The 16,860-nt window shown below is 44.4% G+C and overlaps 1 protein-coding gene across 5 annotated transcripts in view; it reads right to left on the bottom strand.

The window, feature by feature from the left end:
* The window catches only part of Colq (collagen like tail subunit of asymmetric acetylcholinesterase), a 65,888-nt gene that overhangs the window by 14,139 nt on the left and 34,889 nt on the right, over positions 1–16,860 (bottom strand). For 4 of the 5 annotated variants that reach the window (XM_020173089.2, XM_074043866.1, XM_074043864.1 and 1 more), the window contains exons 11-16: positions 14,445–14,525; positions 9,576–9,681; positions 3,646–3,785; positions 2,598–2,717; positions 1,736–1,856; positions 59–161 (exon numbers count right to left, since the gene is read on the bottom strand). In XM_020173089.2, coding sequence (XP_020028678.1) covers positions 59–161; positions 1,736–1,856; positions 2,598–2,717; positions 3,646–3,785; positions 9,576–9,681; positions 14,445–14,525 — 671 coding nt within the window. Of the gene's footprint in view, positions 1–58; positions 162–1,735; positions 1,857–2,597; positions 2,718–3,645; positions 3,786–9,575; positions 9,682–14,023; positions 14,131–14,444; positions 14,526–16,860 lie in introns of all 5 variants that reach the window. The other variant, XM_074043865.1, reaches the window with a different exon arrangement.

Below are 16,860 nucleotides of genomic sequence, written 5' to 3'. Positions count from 1 at the left end.
CAGAAGTGGGAAAGAGAGGAGAGGGAGGTGTCATAATTGCACATGATGCCTTCCCTACCCAGGGAGATAGGTCTCGCACGTCAAGTAGCCAAAGTCAGAGCCATCACAGTCCTCCACGCCCTCGTGCCGGTAACCATCTCCACAGTAGGCCCGGTGACAGCCTAAGAGAACACAGAAGTGCAGCCCTGAGAAGTGGCAGGGCAGGACAGGACAGGCTTGCCTCAGCCTATAAGGACAGTGTGGTCCAAATTATCCTTGCCTCCCCCCAAACAGTACACCCATCTAGAATCAACCTCAGCTAGGCTTCAGACTCACCAGGGCCTGTACTGCAGACTCTAAGTCCATAGCAACATGGTCTGGGAAAAGGAAAAGAAGCCCCAGGCTCTGGTTGTGTCATTTATTGGCTGAGGGACAGGGAACCTCCATGTCATCATCTACAAAACTAGGACACTGGCACTGCCTCCCACTCACGGGATCACTGTGGGGTTCCTGTGAGGTGAGGTGGGAGGTGGGAGACTGAGGCATTAGGCCCCAGAGAGGGTGCATGATGATTCTATCCATTGGCAGAGAGTTGGGGTGGTGGTACTGGGGGCCCAGCTTATTTCCTTGGGAGCCACAGGATCCTCCACAAAGACCTCTATTCTCACATGAGAATAGGACTCCATTCACATTTTAATTTATGTATTTGTTTATATATATATATATATATATATATATATATGTATCTATTTTTTTTTTTTGGAGATAGCATCTCACTACGTAGCCCAGGCTAGCTTCGAACTCTCCATCCTCTAACCTCTGCCTCCCTGGTGCTGGGATTACATGAGTGAACCACTGCTCTAGCCCCACCCTCATTTTTTCAGAGCATAAAGACTCCACGGGCTGCCATCCTGGGAGTCGTTGGGGGTCAATATAGCTACAATGTGAAATCTGTAGCATCTCCCCTATGCCCACCCCTTGGTGCATAGTCATCCTCTATGCTGTCACCTTCCCCTGAACTTCTGGAGGGTAAGGACTGTGACTCTGCAGCCACATACACCCAGTCTTGACCCTGAGCACCCCAAGTCATGGATGGATTCAGTGAATGAATGCTGAACCTAACTACACCCAGACAAGCCACATATAAGTCAGCTCAGAGAGTCTCTAGAGACTTGAGTTGCCAGCATGGCATACCCATTTCACAGTCCAGGAGAGTGAGGCCCTCCAGCCTGAGTAAGGCTCTCTGAGCCTGGTGACAAACAGAGCTTGCATTCAAACTCTGTTCTGACTCTGAAAACTATGCTTTCTACCTTACCGCCTGCTTTTGTCACTTGGTTAAAAAGTATATAAAAGCAAACCCTCTAGCTTTGCCTGCCTGCTTTGGCACAGTCCCACCAGCCTGGAGGTGGCACTGGTGGCCCAGCTTCCCATAACAGTGATTGCTATTTGAGTACACATGGATAAGGGTCCTGACTCCTACTATGGCCTCTCCCTTTTGCCTTTTACTCCTGTGTACAAAGTGAAGGCCCATCACACCATTTTTGTCTTTGAGCCTGGAACCTATCCCACTGACATGTTTGAATGTGGAAGAATTAAGGTGTGGCCTGAAATTGGGAAGGAGGTTCCCAAGGCAGACTGGGGACACCCCCTCTGGCCCTAGAATGTCCCAATTCCCCACAGCTGGTGTCCAGGGTTTGCTGATCCCACCCCACTGACTGGTCAGGCCTCATGTCCTCCCAGGTTGGGCCCTACTCACTGATGCAGTCGTCACCCACGTCTTGGTTGCCATCGTCACACTCCTCTCCAGGCTGCAGGACCCCATCCCCACAGGTTCCACGCTGGTCTATGGTGTAATCCACAGGGTAGAGAGGGGTCAGCTGTCCAAAGAAACACACATGTTAACTTAGGGGCACTGTGCCCAGGCAGCTGCAGGGCAGGAAGGTCACTGGTACTGGAAACAGATGCTCTGGGCCAGCAGGCATCCTATAACTTCCTCCTGGGCCACCAAGGAAGTACTCCTTTCTTGTCACCCACCAGAGCTCTGCAGTCAGCAGAATGCTGGGGCCAGTTAAGCCAGCATTTGATGGTACAGAACCTGCTTGAGGATCTTGTCTTAAGAGGAGTTTCTATTTGGGAATGGGGACATGGGGAGAGGGCTGCTCAGGAAAAGTATGATAGAGGATGGTTAGCCCTTTGGTACAGACAGACTGCAGAAAATCTATCCAGGTCCAGCTATTTGGACCTTCCTGCATTTTTTAATTTATTTTTTTGGCAACACTGGAGTTTGAACTCAGGGCCTCATGCTTGCTAGGTAGGCACTCTACTACTTTAGTTATTTTTCAGATGGGGCCTCAGAACATGATCTTCCTACCTCCATCTCTGAGTAGCTGTTTATAGCATCCATCACAACTCCCAGCTTATTGGTTGAGATGTGGTCTTGCTAACTTTTTGCCTGGACAGGCTTTGAACCTCAATCCTCCTGATATCTGCCTCCCAAGTAGCTAGGATTACAGGTAGGTACCACTGCACCCAGTGTCCTTCCCTTCCTTTAACGGGTGTGTCCCTCTCCTGGGCGGGGACAGGTGGGTGATATCTTGAGGGCCCTGCCCCAAAAGTACCTGGATGGGGAGCCAGCCAAGGCTGTCCTTGAAGTACAAAGATCTCTGGTCTCTGCGGAAGGCAATGGCATTTTGAGTGTTCAGCCTTTCAAGCTCCTCCTGGTTGTTGACCACAAAAATCTGCCAGAGAACACAGTGGTGAGGAGCCCAGAAAACACTTGTGGAGGAGCACGGAGAGTTGGAGGAGTGAGCAGTCTCTGGGCTTGGACTGGATAAACGTGGGGAGGGGAGCCACAGAGGACACTGTCACATTGTTTCTGAATAGCGAGGAATTCCCATACCACCTTAATCCAGTTCCTAATGTCTGAGTTTGCAATCAAATACCCACCATGATTTAAGATGTTTAAACATGTTAAATGCTCCCAAGACTTAAATTTAAAAAGCAATGTCATATAGTTAAGCAAGTGATTCTTCAAAACGGATCATACTCAAAGATGTTCACGTTAGTATTGTCTCCATCAGTGAAAAGCTTGGGAACCCCTATAAATACCTAATGCTAGGACACTAGCAAGTAAGTCAGGCAAAAGCTGCATGGACACAGGTGCATCCACTGAAACCATGTTTAAGATGAATTGACATCCAGGGTTTACTTCAAAATAATCAAGGGAGGGTGGGCAGTAGAAAGTAGGCATAAAGAGAAAAGAACACAAGGTCAGCCATGAGTTGACTGTTGTTAAAACTGGGATTGATTACATAATTTGTCCTGCTTTTATATTTATTTGAAAATTTCTGTGGTAAAAGTTTAGAAGGACATTTATAGTGTGGCAACATGGTGGAGTTTCAAATGAGATAATAAGAGCACAAAATTTTAATATAATATAATCTGAACCATATCAAAGTTAAAACAAAGAAAATGCCCCCCAAATGGGCCCCACAACAAAATGGACAATTTGGTTTTCTTCTTTTGATTTCCCCCTATTTTGCAACTTTTTATCATGAGGGCGTTCCTAGTGCAATGGGGAAAGTAAATTTTACTATAAGAACTCCATAAAAGCCCGAGAGGATCAGGTAAGAGGGCCTCACATGCACCCACCCGGAAGAGCCTTACCACAGGGACTCGCAGGGAACTGGGCCCATACATGGATTCCCCGTAGGAAGGGTTATTCACATTCATGGGGGGTCCACACAGACATCTTCCTGGAGGCCCTGGAAATCCTCTTTCCCCTTTGGGTCCCATTATAAATTGTCCTAGGAAGCAACAGACTGCTGTGTTACTAGAGCTGTGGAAGAGAAAATCAAATAGTCCAGGGAGATGTGAGCAACCTGTGCAGCAGAAAGAAGGGTTAGAGTCCACAGCGTTTCAGGGTAGGCCTGGGGAGAGGTTCAAAGACAGGATGCTGATCCAAGCTGTAGAGGAGATAAAGGGAGAAGTAGTTGGTAATAGGTAGAGCTCCCCTCACACCACATCCCATTCCTGCCTTGAAGACAGGCAAGATACCTGGTGCCACAGCAGCCAAGTTGCAACCATCAAGTAACAAGCACAAGAACAAAAGTCGACATGCAGGAAGGACAAGGGGCTCATGGGGCCTAGGCCCTGACGGTGACATTAAGACTGGAACAAAGCCAGCCACTGCCTGCCTATGGATTTCCTTGTTAGAGAAAAATAATGCCCTATTTGTTTAGACCATTATTAGTAGAGGGCTTCTTGCAGCTGACACATTGCTGATGGATAAATTTTATTATTTTAAATTTTTTCTTATATAAAGGATATTTACAGAGGAATTTCTGGATGTGGGTTTCTATTATTTCTCCCAGAAGAAAATGGAATATTTGTAAACTCTCAGCTACTTACTCTCCCTGGTACAGAGAGAAGTCAGGGACCCATCCTGAAAAGATATCAGGAAATTTACTGCCTAACCCTATGGCAGAAGTAGTTCTCACCTTCATTTTTTAAAATTTATTTATTTAAATAAAAATATGGGGTATCATGTTGCCCAGCCTGGTCTTAAACTCCCTTGCTCAAATGATTCTCCTGCTTCAGCCTTCCAAGTAGCTGGAACTCTGTACAGATGTGAACTGCCATACCAGCTTCATCTTGACTTTTAAAGGCCCTGGCTCCCAAGACACACCCCAGAGCAGTCCCATCTAGACTTCTAAGAATAAAATCTAGGCATCCATATTTTGTCTCCCCTTTGTGTCTGGGAACCCCGGATCTTATGCATGCTAAGCAAGTGCTCTACCACTGAATTACATCCTCAGCCATTAAGATCAAACCCAGGCTGAGCACTTTTCTAGCCCTAAGCACCCATCCTGAAAAGCTCTCAAGATGTTTGCAACATGCACCAAGATTGAGAATCACTGGTCCAGAGCAACAGTATTTCCCTCATAAGATCATCTCCCTTTTCCTTCATCCTTCTCTGCTCAGGGGCCTCCTAACTCCCTTCTGTTTGGTTTCAAACATCACTTCCTCAAAGACTTTTTGAATATTTCCTCTCCGTTACGTTCATCTCAGATACAGTTTTATTAGTTCCTTATGTCTCTTCTTCATAATATTTTTGTTTGTAATTTTACACATTGCAAGATTATTCGATCAAGGTCTCTCTCCACCCACAGAACATATGCTCCATGGGGGCAGGGCTGAAACTGACTTGACACACAGTTGGGGCATGCTATGTGTCTATGGAATGAATAAGTGAATGCAGATTAACTGGAGAGAAAAGGCTAGAAGTCACACTGTGGCTGCCAGAAAAGAGCTGGAGCAGGAGCCACCCAACAGGAAAAGAGGAAAAAGAAGAAAAGATGGGAGTGAAACGAAATGAATTCCTGGGAAAATAAGGAGGCCTTGAGAGCCAGCCAGTTGTTGGCCTCACATAGTACAACATTGGAGGCAGCCAGAAACAGGGAGCTCCTTTTTAAATCCCAGAAGGTCAGGAAATGAAATGATCCAGGGAGAGATATCTGGGCAAGATCACAAAGGAGTGGCTGCAACTGGAGAAGGAGACCCCAGTGGAAAGACCCCAACTCACAAAGCCTTCCCAAAGTGGTTGACAGATCAGAATGCTGATAGCAGGAGGAAAAACGAGATTTGCCAACATCTTATGACAAGTTATGGTTGTTTATTCTGACAAGAACTGTGAATATTATTCTGTGGGCAGAGCTCTGCTCTTGTGTTCTGATGTTTTCCAAAGAGCCCAGAGAGACAAAGACTCCACCAGCCCAGGAATATTCTGAGTAGTTAAGCACCTGGGGAGAATGAAGTGTGAATGTTCTGTGAGCAGGACCATTGGGGTAGCATTGGAGCAGTCTTCTGGAAGGCTCTGTGACCCCAGAACCATAGTCTCAGAGACACTTGGAATTTGTCCAATTATCCAACTAATTAGTGGTGAGGCTGAGATTTGAACTCATGTTTGACCTAACACTATACCATTCAAAAGACAAACTCCAAGCCAGGAAGCTGGCAATTCCCAGGTACTGTGTTGATCCACTTATACCCTGTCTGGGTGCAGCAAGGACTTGGCCAAGTTTGTAATTTGATTATTGCAAATTACATCCTAAAGGCATTTTGCCTTTATTCCCTCCTCACTCCCCAGCCTGTCTTTCCCTGTAACTTGGGTAATTAAAAAGCCTCTACCCTCTCCAACTCCCCCAGCACTAGCTGGCCCCACAGTGCTGGGCACCAGAACCCAAGAAAGCTGTTCGACAGGATGTGGCAAGGCACCAGCTGCCACCACTGCAGTTTCCCTGAGGCCTCCTCCCAGCTGTCAGAGGGCATCCATCACTCTGCCAGGCTACCCTGAAGGGCACAGCAACTTAAACATCCCCACCTCAGCCTCATCATTATCCCCACAGCCACAGTCTCTGCTCTCCATCTTTGCCCAGGGAGCCTCTCATTTATGTTGGCTGGCGAGTACAGGTCACAGTGGAAGAGCTAGGAGCAGGGAATCTGGAAGAGGCAGAGGAACCAGGATGATCATCTCCATAGGCCATGTAGGAGCCACCAACTAACTCAGGACCAGGGTGGCCAACAGTCAGCTCTGTGACCTTGTTTCTGAGGCTTCTTTCTGAGCCTCATGGCTCTTATCCATAAAGGGAGGATTGGACTAGAACAGGGAACTTTATCGTGTGGTCTATGGAGCCCAAGGACATCACAGGATGGATTGGGGCAGTTGGTTCCGATTACACATTTTCTTCCTAAGAGGGACTTTCTGTTTTTTGAGACACGGTCTTATTATGCAGCCCAGGCTAGCCTCAAACTCAAAATCCTTTTGTCTCCACCTCCTAATTGCTGGGATTATAGCTGTGTACCACCATGCCCCATTTGTTAGCTATTTTCTACCACTACTTTTTTTTTTTTTTTTTCATTTGAGACAGGGTCTTGCTATTAGCTCAGACTGACCTGGAACTCTCCATTCTCCTGCTTCAGTCTCCTGAGTGCTGAAGGGGGTTACAGGCATGAGTTATCACATGCAGCTCCAAGTTTGAGGCTTTTAACTACACTTTCAAAGGCATCCTCAGGAATCGCTGCAGGGGCTTATTCCAACTCTGGATGACTGTCCAACTGATGTCACACATCCGATATCTCTTTCAAATTCCTTCAAATGTCTCCCCTCCCACAAAAAACTTCTATAAAGAGTGAGCTTGCTGTCCTACTTTGTCTCTTTTCCCTCCTCAGCCCCTTCACTGTGGGGGGCTCCTCAGAAAGGAAGTAACTCAAAGTGAGGCACAGGATAGAGAGATCAGCCCAAAGATATGGCCCATATCCTGCTTGGCTGTTGGTTATAACCAGGTGGGGACAGACTGAGCACCTGTACAGACTAGCCCTGCTCATCCCACCTAACAGATGCCACGCAGAGGGGATGTGAGGCTTACTCAGCCACAGCCCCTGCCTTCTTGCAGGAAGATAAAACATATCTACACAAAGCAGTAACCAATGGAGGGGGCATAACACAAAAGGGCTGTTGATGGAGCTCCAGGGACAGTGGCATGGCCTGCTGGGGACCAAGGAAGACCTTAATGAAGAGGGCTTTGAAGGAAGCAGAGGATTTTGTTGGATGGGCAGAAGGTGACAGGAGAGCCATGTCAAACCATGCAGAGCCAGAGAGACCACAGGAATATGGTCTTGGCAGAGAACTAGGGGTCCCGTGGAGAATAGAGGCCAGGGAAGCCAGGATCTGGAAGGGGGTGGGGTAGTGGAAGGGAAAGAAAGGTGTGTATATCTGGGGTAGAAGGGGATAGAAGGTCAGGGAGGGAAAATAGAACTATGCTTGGGCCTGCTAGTTGCAATACATGAAAGACCAACTAGACAAAACAGTGGCCTTGGTCTTCTCACCTGGCCCTAGGGTCCAAGAGGGAACCTCAAGTCAGATGAGGGCTAAACATACGGGGACCATAAGGTCTCAGTCTGCCAAGGACCTCCCTATGCATCCACCCACCCTAAATCCAAGCCTCTGAGCGCTCCAAGGTCCAAGAGAGTTCCTTCCTTAGGCAAAACCAGGCTTCCAACCACGTTCTCACTCTCTGGGGTTGACAGCTATGGTCACAGGGCTCTAGGGGAATGCTACACATGTCAGAACTAAGGAGGCAACAACTAGTTGAAGGACCTCTATTCAGGTCACCTCACCCAGGCAACTCACAGAAACAGACTGTGGAACACAGACACAGCCTGCTAAAGGATGGGGTTGCAATATACAGCCTGGGCTGCACCTCAAATCTAGTTCCATTAATAACATGGAAATTGGTGGAGGGTACAAGGGAAGAGATTTCCATAGATACTAGGAGGATAGGAACCTTTTGTTTTCTGGGGAAGGGACAAAGTTCTCAGAAAGAATAGTTGTAAGCTAGGCATGGTAGTGCATTTCTGTAATCCCAACACTCAGGAAGCTAAGGCAAGTGTATCACAAGTTTGAGGCCAACCTGAGCTACATAGTGAGACCCTGTCTCAAAAAAAGAAAAAAGAATAGTTGTGGAGATGAGCCATAGGGAGCAGGAGTCCTAGTCTTGGAAATGTTTTGATACCCAAGCACGGCATGAAGACATTGGTCCCCAGACATCCATGGAACACATGGACTTGTACAACAGGTGAGCAAAGTGTAGATGAAAGGCAAGAAGGACCATTCCTGATATTTTTCTGCCATAGTTCACCAGGATCTTTGCCCAACCCTTTTGTGGCAGTTGGAGAAGGGGAGAGAACCCACACAAAGCCTAGAATCGAATTTTCCTGGCATCTTGACAGGTTAGCATCTCAGAGGTTTAAAGTATATAATGAAATATGACATTTCATGCCCATCCTATGATGTGGTAAGTATGCTCCCATAAACACAGGGGTGGGGGGGAATTGCACTGTGGAATTTTTAAATGTCTTCATTTTCTTAAGAAAAACATTGTAATAAAGTTATTTTGATTTCTTTTGTATAACTGAGGACAGACCTAGAGAGGCTATCGTTATACAGATGATGTGTTCTGAAAGGCCTTACTCTAAGCTGACAGGGGAACAAAATAAAGGGAACAGTAATAAAGCTAATCATACTAAACAAATAAGACAAGGTAGCAACATACCTAAGTCCACCTTGATCATAGACCTTTTGATTTCCTTTTAGTAATTCCTCCCCATATCAAATGCAAATAAATAAGGACTTCTTCATCACACTGTGTAAGACAGAAAACACTGCTGTTCTGAGTTTAAGAGAATTGTTTGGGACCATAAAACATGTTTCTCTAGAACAAGATGTTAGTTGCTGAAATATGTCCCTTTTTCATTGAAAGTACAAATGACATCACAAATGTAATTTTCTTCCTCTTTGGCTTTCCTCTATTTGTTCTCCAAAATGCTAAAGCAAAGCCAGAATGGCATTTATGTCTCTTGTGTAAAAGCTGAATTAGCCAAACTGTGGAGAAATTATGAAAATTTATTAAAGTGCCTCTGGCAGTTTCTAACTGGGAACACAAGGCAGAACTCTGATGGCATCTTCTTGTGCCCTTTCTGGGAAGGCTGGCTGGGAGTGGGACCCTGTAGGTCAAGTGAAGCAGTATAGCTCTTACCTGCAGATGGGGGACCTGGGGGCCCCGGGGGGCCTGGATGGCCAGGTTGACCAGAAGGCCCAGGCTTGCCAGGTGGGCCCATAAGTCCATTATCTCCCTTCTGTCCCTGACAAAGAGAAAGGCAGATCCTGTTATGATTTCATGGCATGGCAAACTTCCTTCCCCACTTGTCTCTAAATCAGGGACCACCTAGCACTTAGGAGCTCAGGGTAGGCCTCAAAGATCTCAACCACCAAGCTCCTAAAAGGCTCAGGGCAAGTTTTCAGACTTTACTTAGACTTTACTCTGTGCTAGAAACACGACACATGACAGTGAACAGAACCAATCCATCCTGCCCCCATGGCATTTGGATCAGAAAAGCAAGGATGAAGTCCCCTGACATTGAAGTAGCAGAGGTGGGCCTGCAAATTCAGGCTTTCTCTCTGCTTTTCATTTCCCAACTATTGCTCTCTGGATAGAGACACAGCTCCTTATTCAGTCTATGAGGCTGGTTTTGGCCAGACTTCCCAGCCTTGTTCTAGGTTTTGGTCTTCAGCAGCACTATGACTCTCTCTTCTCAAAACTCTTTTCTCTGTCCCAAACTCCTCTTCCCTTTCCTTAACCTTTAGCTTTCAATGTCATATCATACAAGACTTCCCTGGCCTCCCGAATCAGTCCTCCTCTTACAGGCTCTCCTAACTTGGTACTTTGCCAGCATTTATCCCAGAGCACAGTGCATAGATTATTTGGATGGTCATTTCATCAATGTCTCCCCATGAGACATAGCTCACAGTGTGCTGGAATCTACCATGTTTGCCTCTCCTCCCCAGACCAAATGAGGAAGGAGACAGAAGCTGACAACACAAGGGAAGAAGATGACATATAAATCAAGAGATTTCACCTAATGACCCAAACATTGTATGCACAAATGAATAAGATAAAAATTAAAAAAAAAAAGAGATTTCACCTAGACCAAGAGACCCTGGGTAATTCATGTCATTATTTTGTGTTTCATTTGAGATTTTTTTGTTTGTTTATTTTTGCTTGTATGTTTGTTTTGTTTCTGTTTTTTTGAGGCAGGGTCTCACTAGGTAGACCAGGATGATCTTGAACTCAAGGTCCTCCTGCCTCAGCCTTTTGAGTGCTAGGATTATGTGTGGGTACCACTATGTGCAGCTTTGTGCCTTACTTTTGTCTTCTGTAAAATGGGGCTGGTAAAAACACACCCATATTGGTTTGTTGTAAGGCTAACAAAGATCTCAGAGGTGAAAATCTGGTTTGTATACAATGAGGGCGGTGCAGAGCAATGTGATATCATGTCTGCTGGCCTGGTTTCATCTTTTTCCCACAGTGAAAGAAGTCTCAGTTTGTTAAGAGAGTCACACCTTTAGCTACAGCCATTCCACTAGAAGTGTCCTCTTTGCTGCCTGCTCTGGGAGCTTCAAGAACAAAAATTGGGCTCTGTTCCCCCTCAGGGATCCCTAGAAAACAGTGTTGGTGTGCTACAGGATCTTCCCGAGACATCTGCTATCTACTCTTGCTCTGGCCCAATCAGAACAGCCATGGATCCCTGACATCTTTGGCCTGGCTCTCCTTACTCCACTTGTGCCTTGGCAGGCCTGCCCATCTGAACATGCAAATCATCCCCAAGTATGAGAAGCAGCATACCAGAAGCTCCTTTCCCTTCACAATGCTGACATGGGACCTGCCAACATGGCCAAGGAGAACCTCTCAGTAATGCCTGCGAGTTCTTAAAACACTTACTAGGGGACCCAGGAGGTCAGTTTGTTTCCAATTCCACCCTCATGGAGACGTTTTTAAGCCTTAGCCCAAGCTGAAGCATTACATGAGGTAACCAAGATGGGTCCTAGAATGGCAAAGGAAGTCACACCAGCTTAATATAGCCATGGTTAAGGCTTGTTTTCCTAACAGCCAGGGAAGCTGGCTCTGAGCACAGGAAGTGCACAGCTTGAAGGAGCTAGAAATGCCTCTTGATTCTGATGCCAGCAGTACAGGAATCTTCCGCCTATGGGTCGCCTGCTCAGAGGCACCATGTCTCTAGTAGAATTCACTGAGCAGTACTTTCCAGGAAGAGCAATCTGTATTCCTTATTTGCCACAAAGTTTGGAGATTCTCTCTTGAGGAAGTTGTTCTGTCTCCTTAACTGAAGGTTTTTATGATAAAGTCAGCAGCTGTTTTCCCAGGCCTACTGAGAGGCAAGTCCTGAAGTAGGACCATGGGAAAAAGTGAGTATGTGTGGGGAAAAGCTGGTTGCCACACTCTGAGTTCGAATCCTGGTCTTGAAGCTTTCTCAGCTGAAGGATCCTGAACAACACTGCTATCTCCCTGACCCTCAGTTTCCTTGTAAATAAACTGAAGAAACTGGTCTCAAAAATCCTTCTGGTTTGGAAATTCTAGTATGAAATCTTTTCTGAATTTTTGATTCCTGGATTTGGACAGACTTACAGTAACATCCAGAAACTCTTAGTATCAATGGGCCATAAACGTGGGATATACAGCTCTATAGTAGGAAGTGAATTTATGATTAAAACCAAAAAACAACAAAGAAAAAAAGGACCAGAGCAGGTTTCCAAGTCTGACAACTCAAATTATCTGTTGGTCTATGACATCATGTTGAAATCACTCCTCTGATGTAGCTTTTGTTGTTACTCCAACAGAACTGTCAGCAAGGTCAAGAAATAGCCCTCATAGTTTTGGCTCTCCCGGTAAAACACAAACACTATCCAAGGAAAGAATTAGAGAACAGAAGCCTATGTTGGCTTCTTAATTAAGCAGTAAGCATAAAACATTCTGACGAGAAGTCATCAATAGGGGAGAAAGTGATAAGAGATTTTTCCCCCATTTTTTCCTTCTTTTTTGGGCCATACATTAAGTAAGGAAGTTGCTATCTCTGGCACTATTGTAAAGCCATGGCCATACTACTCATTGTAAAACTGTGAGAATTAGACTAGAATCTGGTGGTTTCAAAAGTTACTGTGAGATTTGAATTACCCAGAGTGGAGCCTGTGTCACTTCTAAATTGACTTGAAAACGGCCGTAATTAGCTTTGTAGTGTTGCCATGGTTATGAACCCTGGCTGGACATTAGAATCATGTAGGCAGCTTGATTAAACAACAAAGCAAAACCCAGGCAGAAAGAGGCCCATTTCAGGCCAACTGTATCATAGTTTTTGGGAGATAAGGCCTACGAATTGGGGACAATGAAAAGCAAACTTCAAACTGTAGCCATTGTACCAGGTGTAGGGAATCTGTATTCAGTCAACTCCCCAGCCGATTCTGGTGTAAACTAAAATTAATGACCATCCATCTGGCCTAAGGAAGTAAGAAGAAGAATAGAAAAACCCAAAGATTTTTCACCTTTTACATTATTTGTAAGCTGGGAAAGCTCCTCTTGTCCAAGCAATCTATTTGGTTACTCATTTATAAACATGATGCAGATATGTTAAAAAGGTGTTTAAATGTTAATCAATATCTATGGTAACAAGAAAAAAACCGTGCAAATTGTGATTTTAAATTAAAAGTTCAGGGGGCTGGTGGAGTGGCTCAAATGGTAGCGTGCAAGCCTAGCAAGCGTGAGATCCTGAGTTCAAACCTCGGTACCACCAAAAAAAATTAGGATAAAATAACTACATATTGGACCTAAAAAAAACAAATTGAAAGTATAAAAAGAAATAATTCTGGAGACACATGTACTAAAATCACTCCATGACCACCACCAGTGCATATACCTGAGTGTTGGATCTTTAGATGATTTTCTAGCTTTTTTTCTGATTTTTTTTTGGTAGTACTGGGGCATCACCATGTAACCATGTCATATATATATATAATGACTTCTCAATTAAAAATAAAATAAAACAAAACTTTTCTTTTTCTTTGGAGTCAGAGTATCACTATGTATACCAAGGTTGGCCTTGAACTCAAGATCCTTATGGCTCAGCCTCCATTCCTTTTATTGATTGTCAGTGTCTTGGCATTTTTAGTTGAAAGACATTTTAAATTCAGCTTTAAGTAATTTTAATTTTAAAAATGGATGTATATATGAATAGGTATTCTTTTACTACTTGATTTTAATGTTAATGATTTTGAATATGTTAGAAGAAAAACATAATTTTGAACATATATTAAAATCATCTTAGCCAGATGTGGTAGTGTATTCCTACAATCCCAGCATGCTTAGACAGGAGGATTGTAGGGTCAAGGCCAGTCTGGACTACACAGCAAGATCTTACCTCACAAAACAAAAACAAAAAAAGCTTCACATCTCTCAGCAGTAGTTACTGACTAAAGAAAAGCCCAGAAGTTTTTCTGAGGCACTCAGCTCAGTGCTAAAGCCAGCCCAGACAAACAAACCTTTCCTTATCTCATCACCTGACTTAACCTAGGAGCCTGTTAACCAGGGGCTCAGAAGAAACCATTTTCCTTAACAAACCCAATAAAAAGATCACTTACATCCAGGGGGGCCTGTGTTGGGAAGAAATCCAGCCTGTCATGGAGACCTTGCAACAGCAGGGAAAACGCCTGGGCTGTTCTCTAAAAGTCTGTTTGTGTTTGGGACACTGAAGCAAAAAGTAGAGTGAATTCCCATCTTCTCTCCTAACTCAGTTCTTGTTAAGATAGACCTGTTCCTATGAACCAGTCCCACTCTTGCTCCTAGCGTTGGGCACAGCTTGAATGGAGCACACTAGCTCATCCTCCTGCCCTGGGACTGTCCTGAAGAAGTCTGCAGCTCCTGGAAGTGGTGCTGCTCTGTCCACCAGCCCTGAAGATGCTGGAATGTCTCTGATTGACCCACCTGCCTGCCTCTCCACACCCCTCTCCCCAGGCAAGGAGGGTCTGACTTCAGGGTGGAGGTAAGCTCTGAGATCCTTACCTGCTTGCCTCGTTTTCCTGGTCTTCCCGTGGGTCCGCGGTGTCCTGCTATCCCAGGCTCGCCCTTTGGGCCCATTTCACCCTAGAAAAAAGAGAAGCAAGAGAGGAACTGGGGTGTGTGGAGGGACACATCTATGCAATCATTGACACTAGGGCACTCCTCGATGGCAATGGGAGCTTGGGAGAGTGATGAGGTCATGTGAAGAGAACCCTGGCCCTGTGTGTGTCACTTATTGCTGTGGAGCCGTAGACATTTTGATGACAAATGAGAAACAAACCACCAGCCAGAAAAAAGAGAGGCTTCTGCATTTCAGTAACATGAGTGCCAAAGACTTTCTCTTTTAGTCTAAATGTTACATTGTGTTTTGCTGTACTTTGTTTTTTAGCACAAAGTCACATCTATGGTTTTTTGGTTTTTTTGTTTTTTGACACAGCTGACTGGACACAGTCATCATTAGGAAGTCCACTGTCATAATTAGAAAGTTTCTGCTCATTTAATGACCACTGCTTAGGATTATGCATTTCCCCATTCTGCAATAAACATTGCTTTGAGTTCCAGCTCACTTGCATTTGGCTTAGAAGAAAACTCTTTTCTGTGTGTGGTGCTGGGGATTGAATTTAGAGGCCCTGCACATGCCAGGCAAGCCCTCTACCACTGAACTACATCCCCAGCCACAAAAACTTTTGTGGAGCAAGATGATTCAAGTATATGTTCAAATATTCCATATAATCATTGAAATAATTTGGAAAACAATGTAAACAATGAATTAAGTACCTGACAGAAACAACTTAAATGGGAGATTTATGTTGGTTCACGGTTTCAGGGGGTTCAGTCTATCAGAGCCAGCACCATTATTTCTGGGCCTGTGGTGAGGCACAGCATCAAGGTGGCAGGAACATATGGCAGAGTCTAGTTACCTCATGGTGGACTGGAAGTAGAGCATGGGAATACAAGAAGCCAGGGCAAGATATAGCTCTCACAGATTCACCCTCAGTGACCTAATTCCTCCAACTAGTTTCTACTCCCTAACTTTCATCATCTCTCAGTAATGCCACCATATTGTGAATCTACTGGGCATTAATCATGAGGTCATAGCCCTCATGATCTAATTATCTCTGGAAATGCCACAACAGATACCCCCAGAGGTGTGTTTATTAATCTAGGCATTTCTCAATCCAATCAAGTTGATGATCAAAATGAACCATCTCACCATTTTAGTTTCTCTCCTTCCCATGTTCTTCTAGGATTTCATTCCCACTTACTGTTTTGGGGGTCTTATGAACCCACAGGGTACAACATTCCTATCTCTAATAATCCTCCAACATCCCAAAATGCACCACCAATAAAGTGTTTGGCAGTCATCACCATGAGAGTTTCTGTTAGTTGGCAGCCAATGTCCATGAAGAACCACCCCACCCACTCAGAGAAAACAACAGAGACAAAGGCTCTTTTTCATGTGGCAGTCAGAGGAGATCTAATGCAATGGAAGATTCCAGGGACTACCATATACAGTAAGGATCAAGAATAAAACTCTGAATGACCTGTCAGCTCAGTCAACATAGTGAATTTGCCCCTCCCCAAGTCACCAATATCTTGTATCACCAAGAATTGTCCTGAATTCAGTTTTCTTTCCAACATGTTGTATCCTTCAGCATTCTCAGTGGTGAGCAAGTGTGAGGAGATAGGATGGATTATATGTGGTCACGGAGATGTTTTCACAATTTTAGAAGGAGCCAGGGAATATCGTGTTTGGATAGAGAAAACAACAACATGAATAATATTAAAACATTTTAAGAGACTGTCAGAAGGAAGTGTGGCCCTTCTCTTTCTCCACTGGAAGCAGCCAGTAATTTCTTGATCTAATTTTTCTCCTAAGACCTAATTATGGTTATCATATCAGCTCTGACTCAAAACAGCTTTCCATGAAAGGGGGGAGATAACTCTTTCGATGCCAAGTCTAGTAAATGGTGCAGAGACCAGAGACACTGTCATACTTAATTTTACAGTAATTTATAATTCTTTGATGCTCTCTGTTGTGCTGAATGAAAACCTAGCCTAACTACTTGTAAATAAAATTATTTTTCTCTTCTAATATTTCCTTTAACTTGCCTATATAATTATTCTATTTCTAAAAATGCAACACTCCATCTAGGGTAAAAGGAACAGAATTTCTAACAGCTTAAGATAGTGATAAACCATAGTAAATTGATGCATGGTGGCTGAAAAACTTGAATATGCTCTACTGACTGGATATAGTCAGATAAAATTATTTATTTAAGTTTGGAAGATAATACTTTAAATTAAAAAATTAAAAATACTGCTAGGCATATTGGTGTACATCTGGAATCCCAGTATTTGGGAGGCTGAGAAAAGAGGATCTTGAGCTCAACTAGCCTGCATTCTCAAAAAAAAAAAA

This window comes from Castor canadensis, chromosome 10 (genome assembly GCF_047511655.1).
Source record: "Castor canadensis chromosome 10, mCasCan1.hap1v2, whole genome shotgun sequence".
NCBI classification, from domain to species: Eukaryota; Metazoa; Chordata; class Mammalia; order Rodentia; family Castoridae; genus Castor; species Castor canadensis.
The sequence above is the reverse complement of the archived record's forward strand: the minus strand, read 5'-3'. Positions and strand labels throughout refer to the sequence as shown.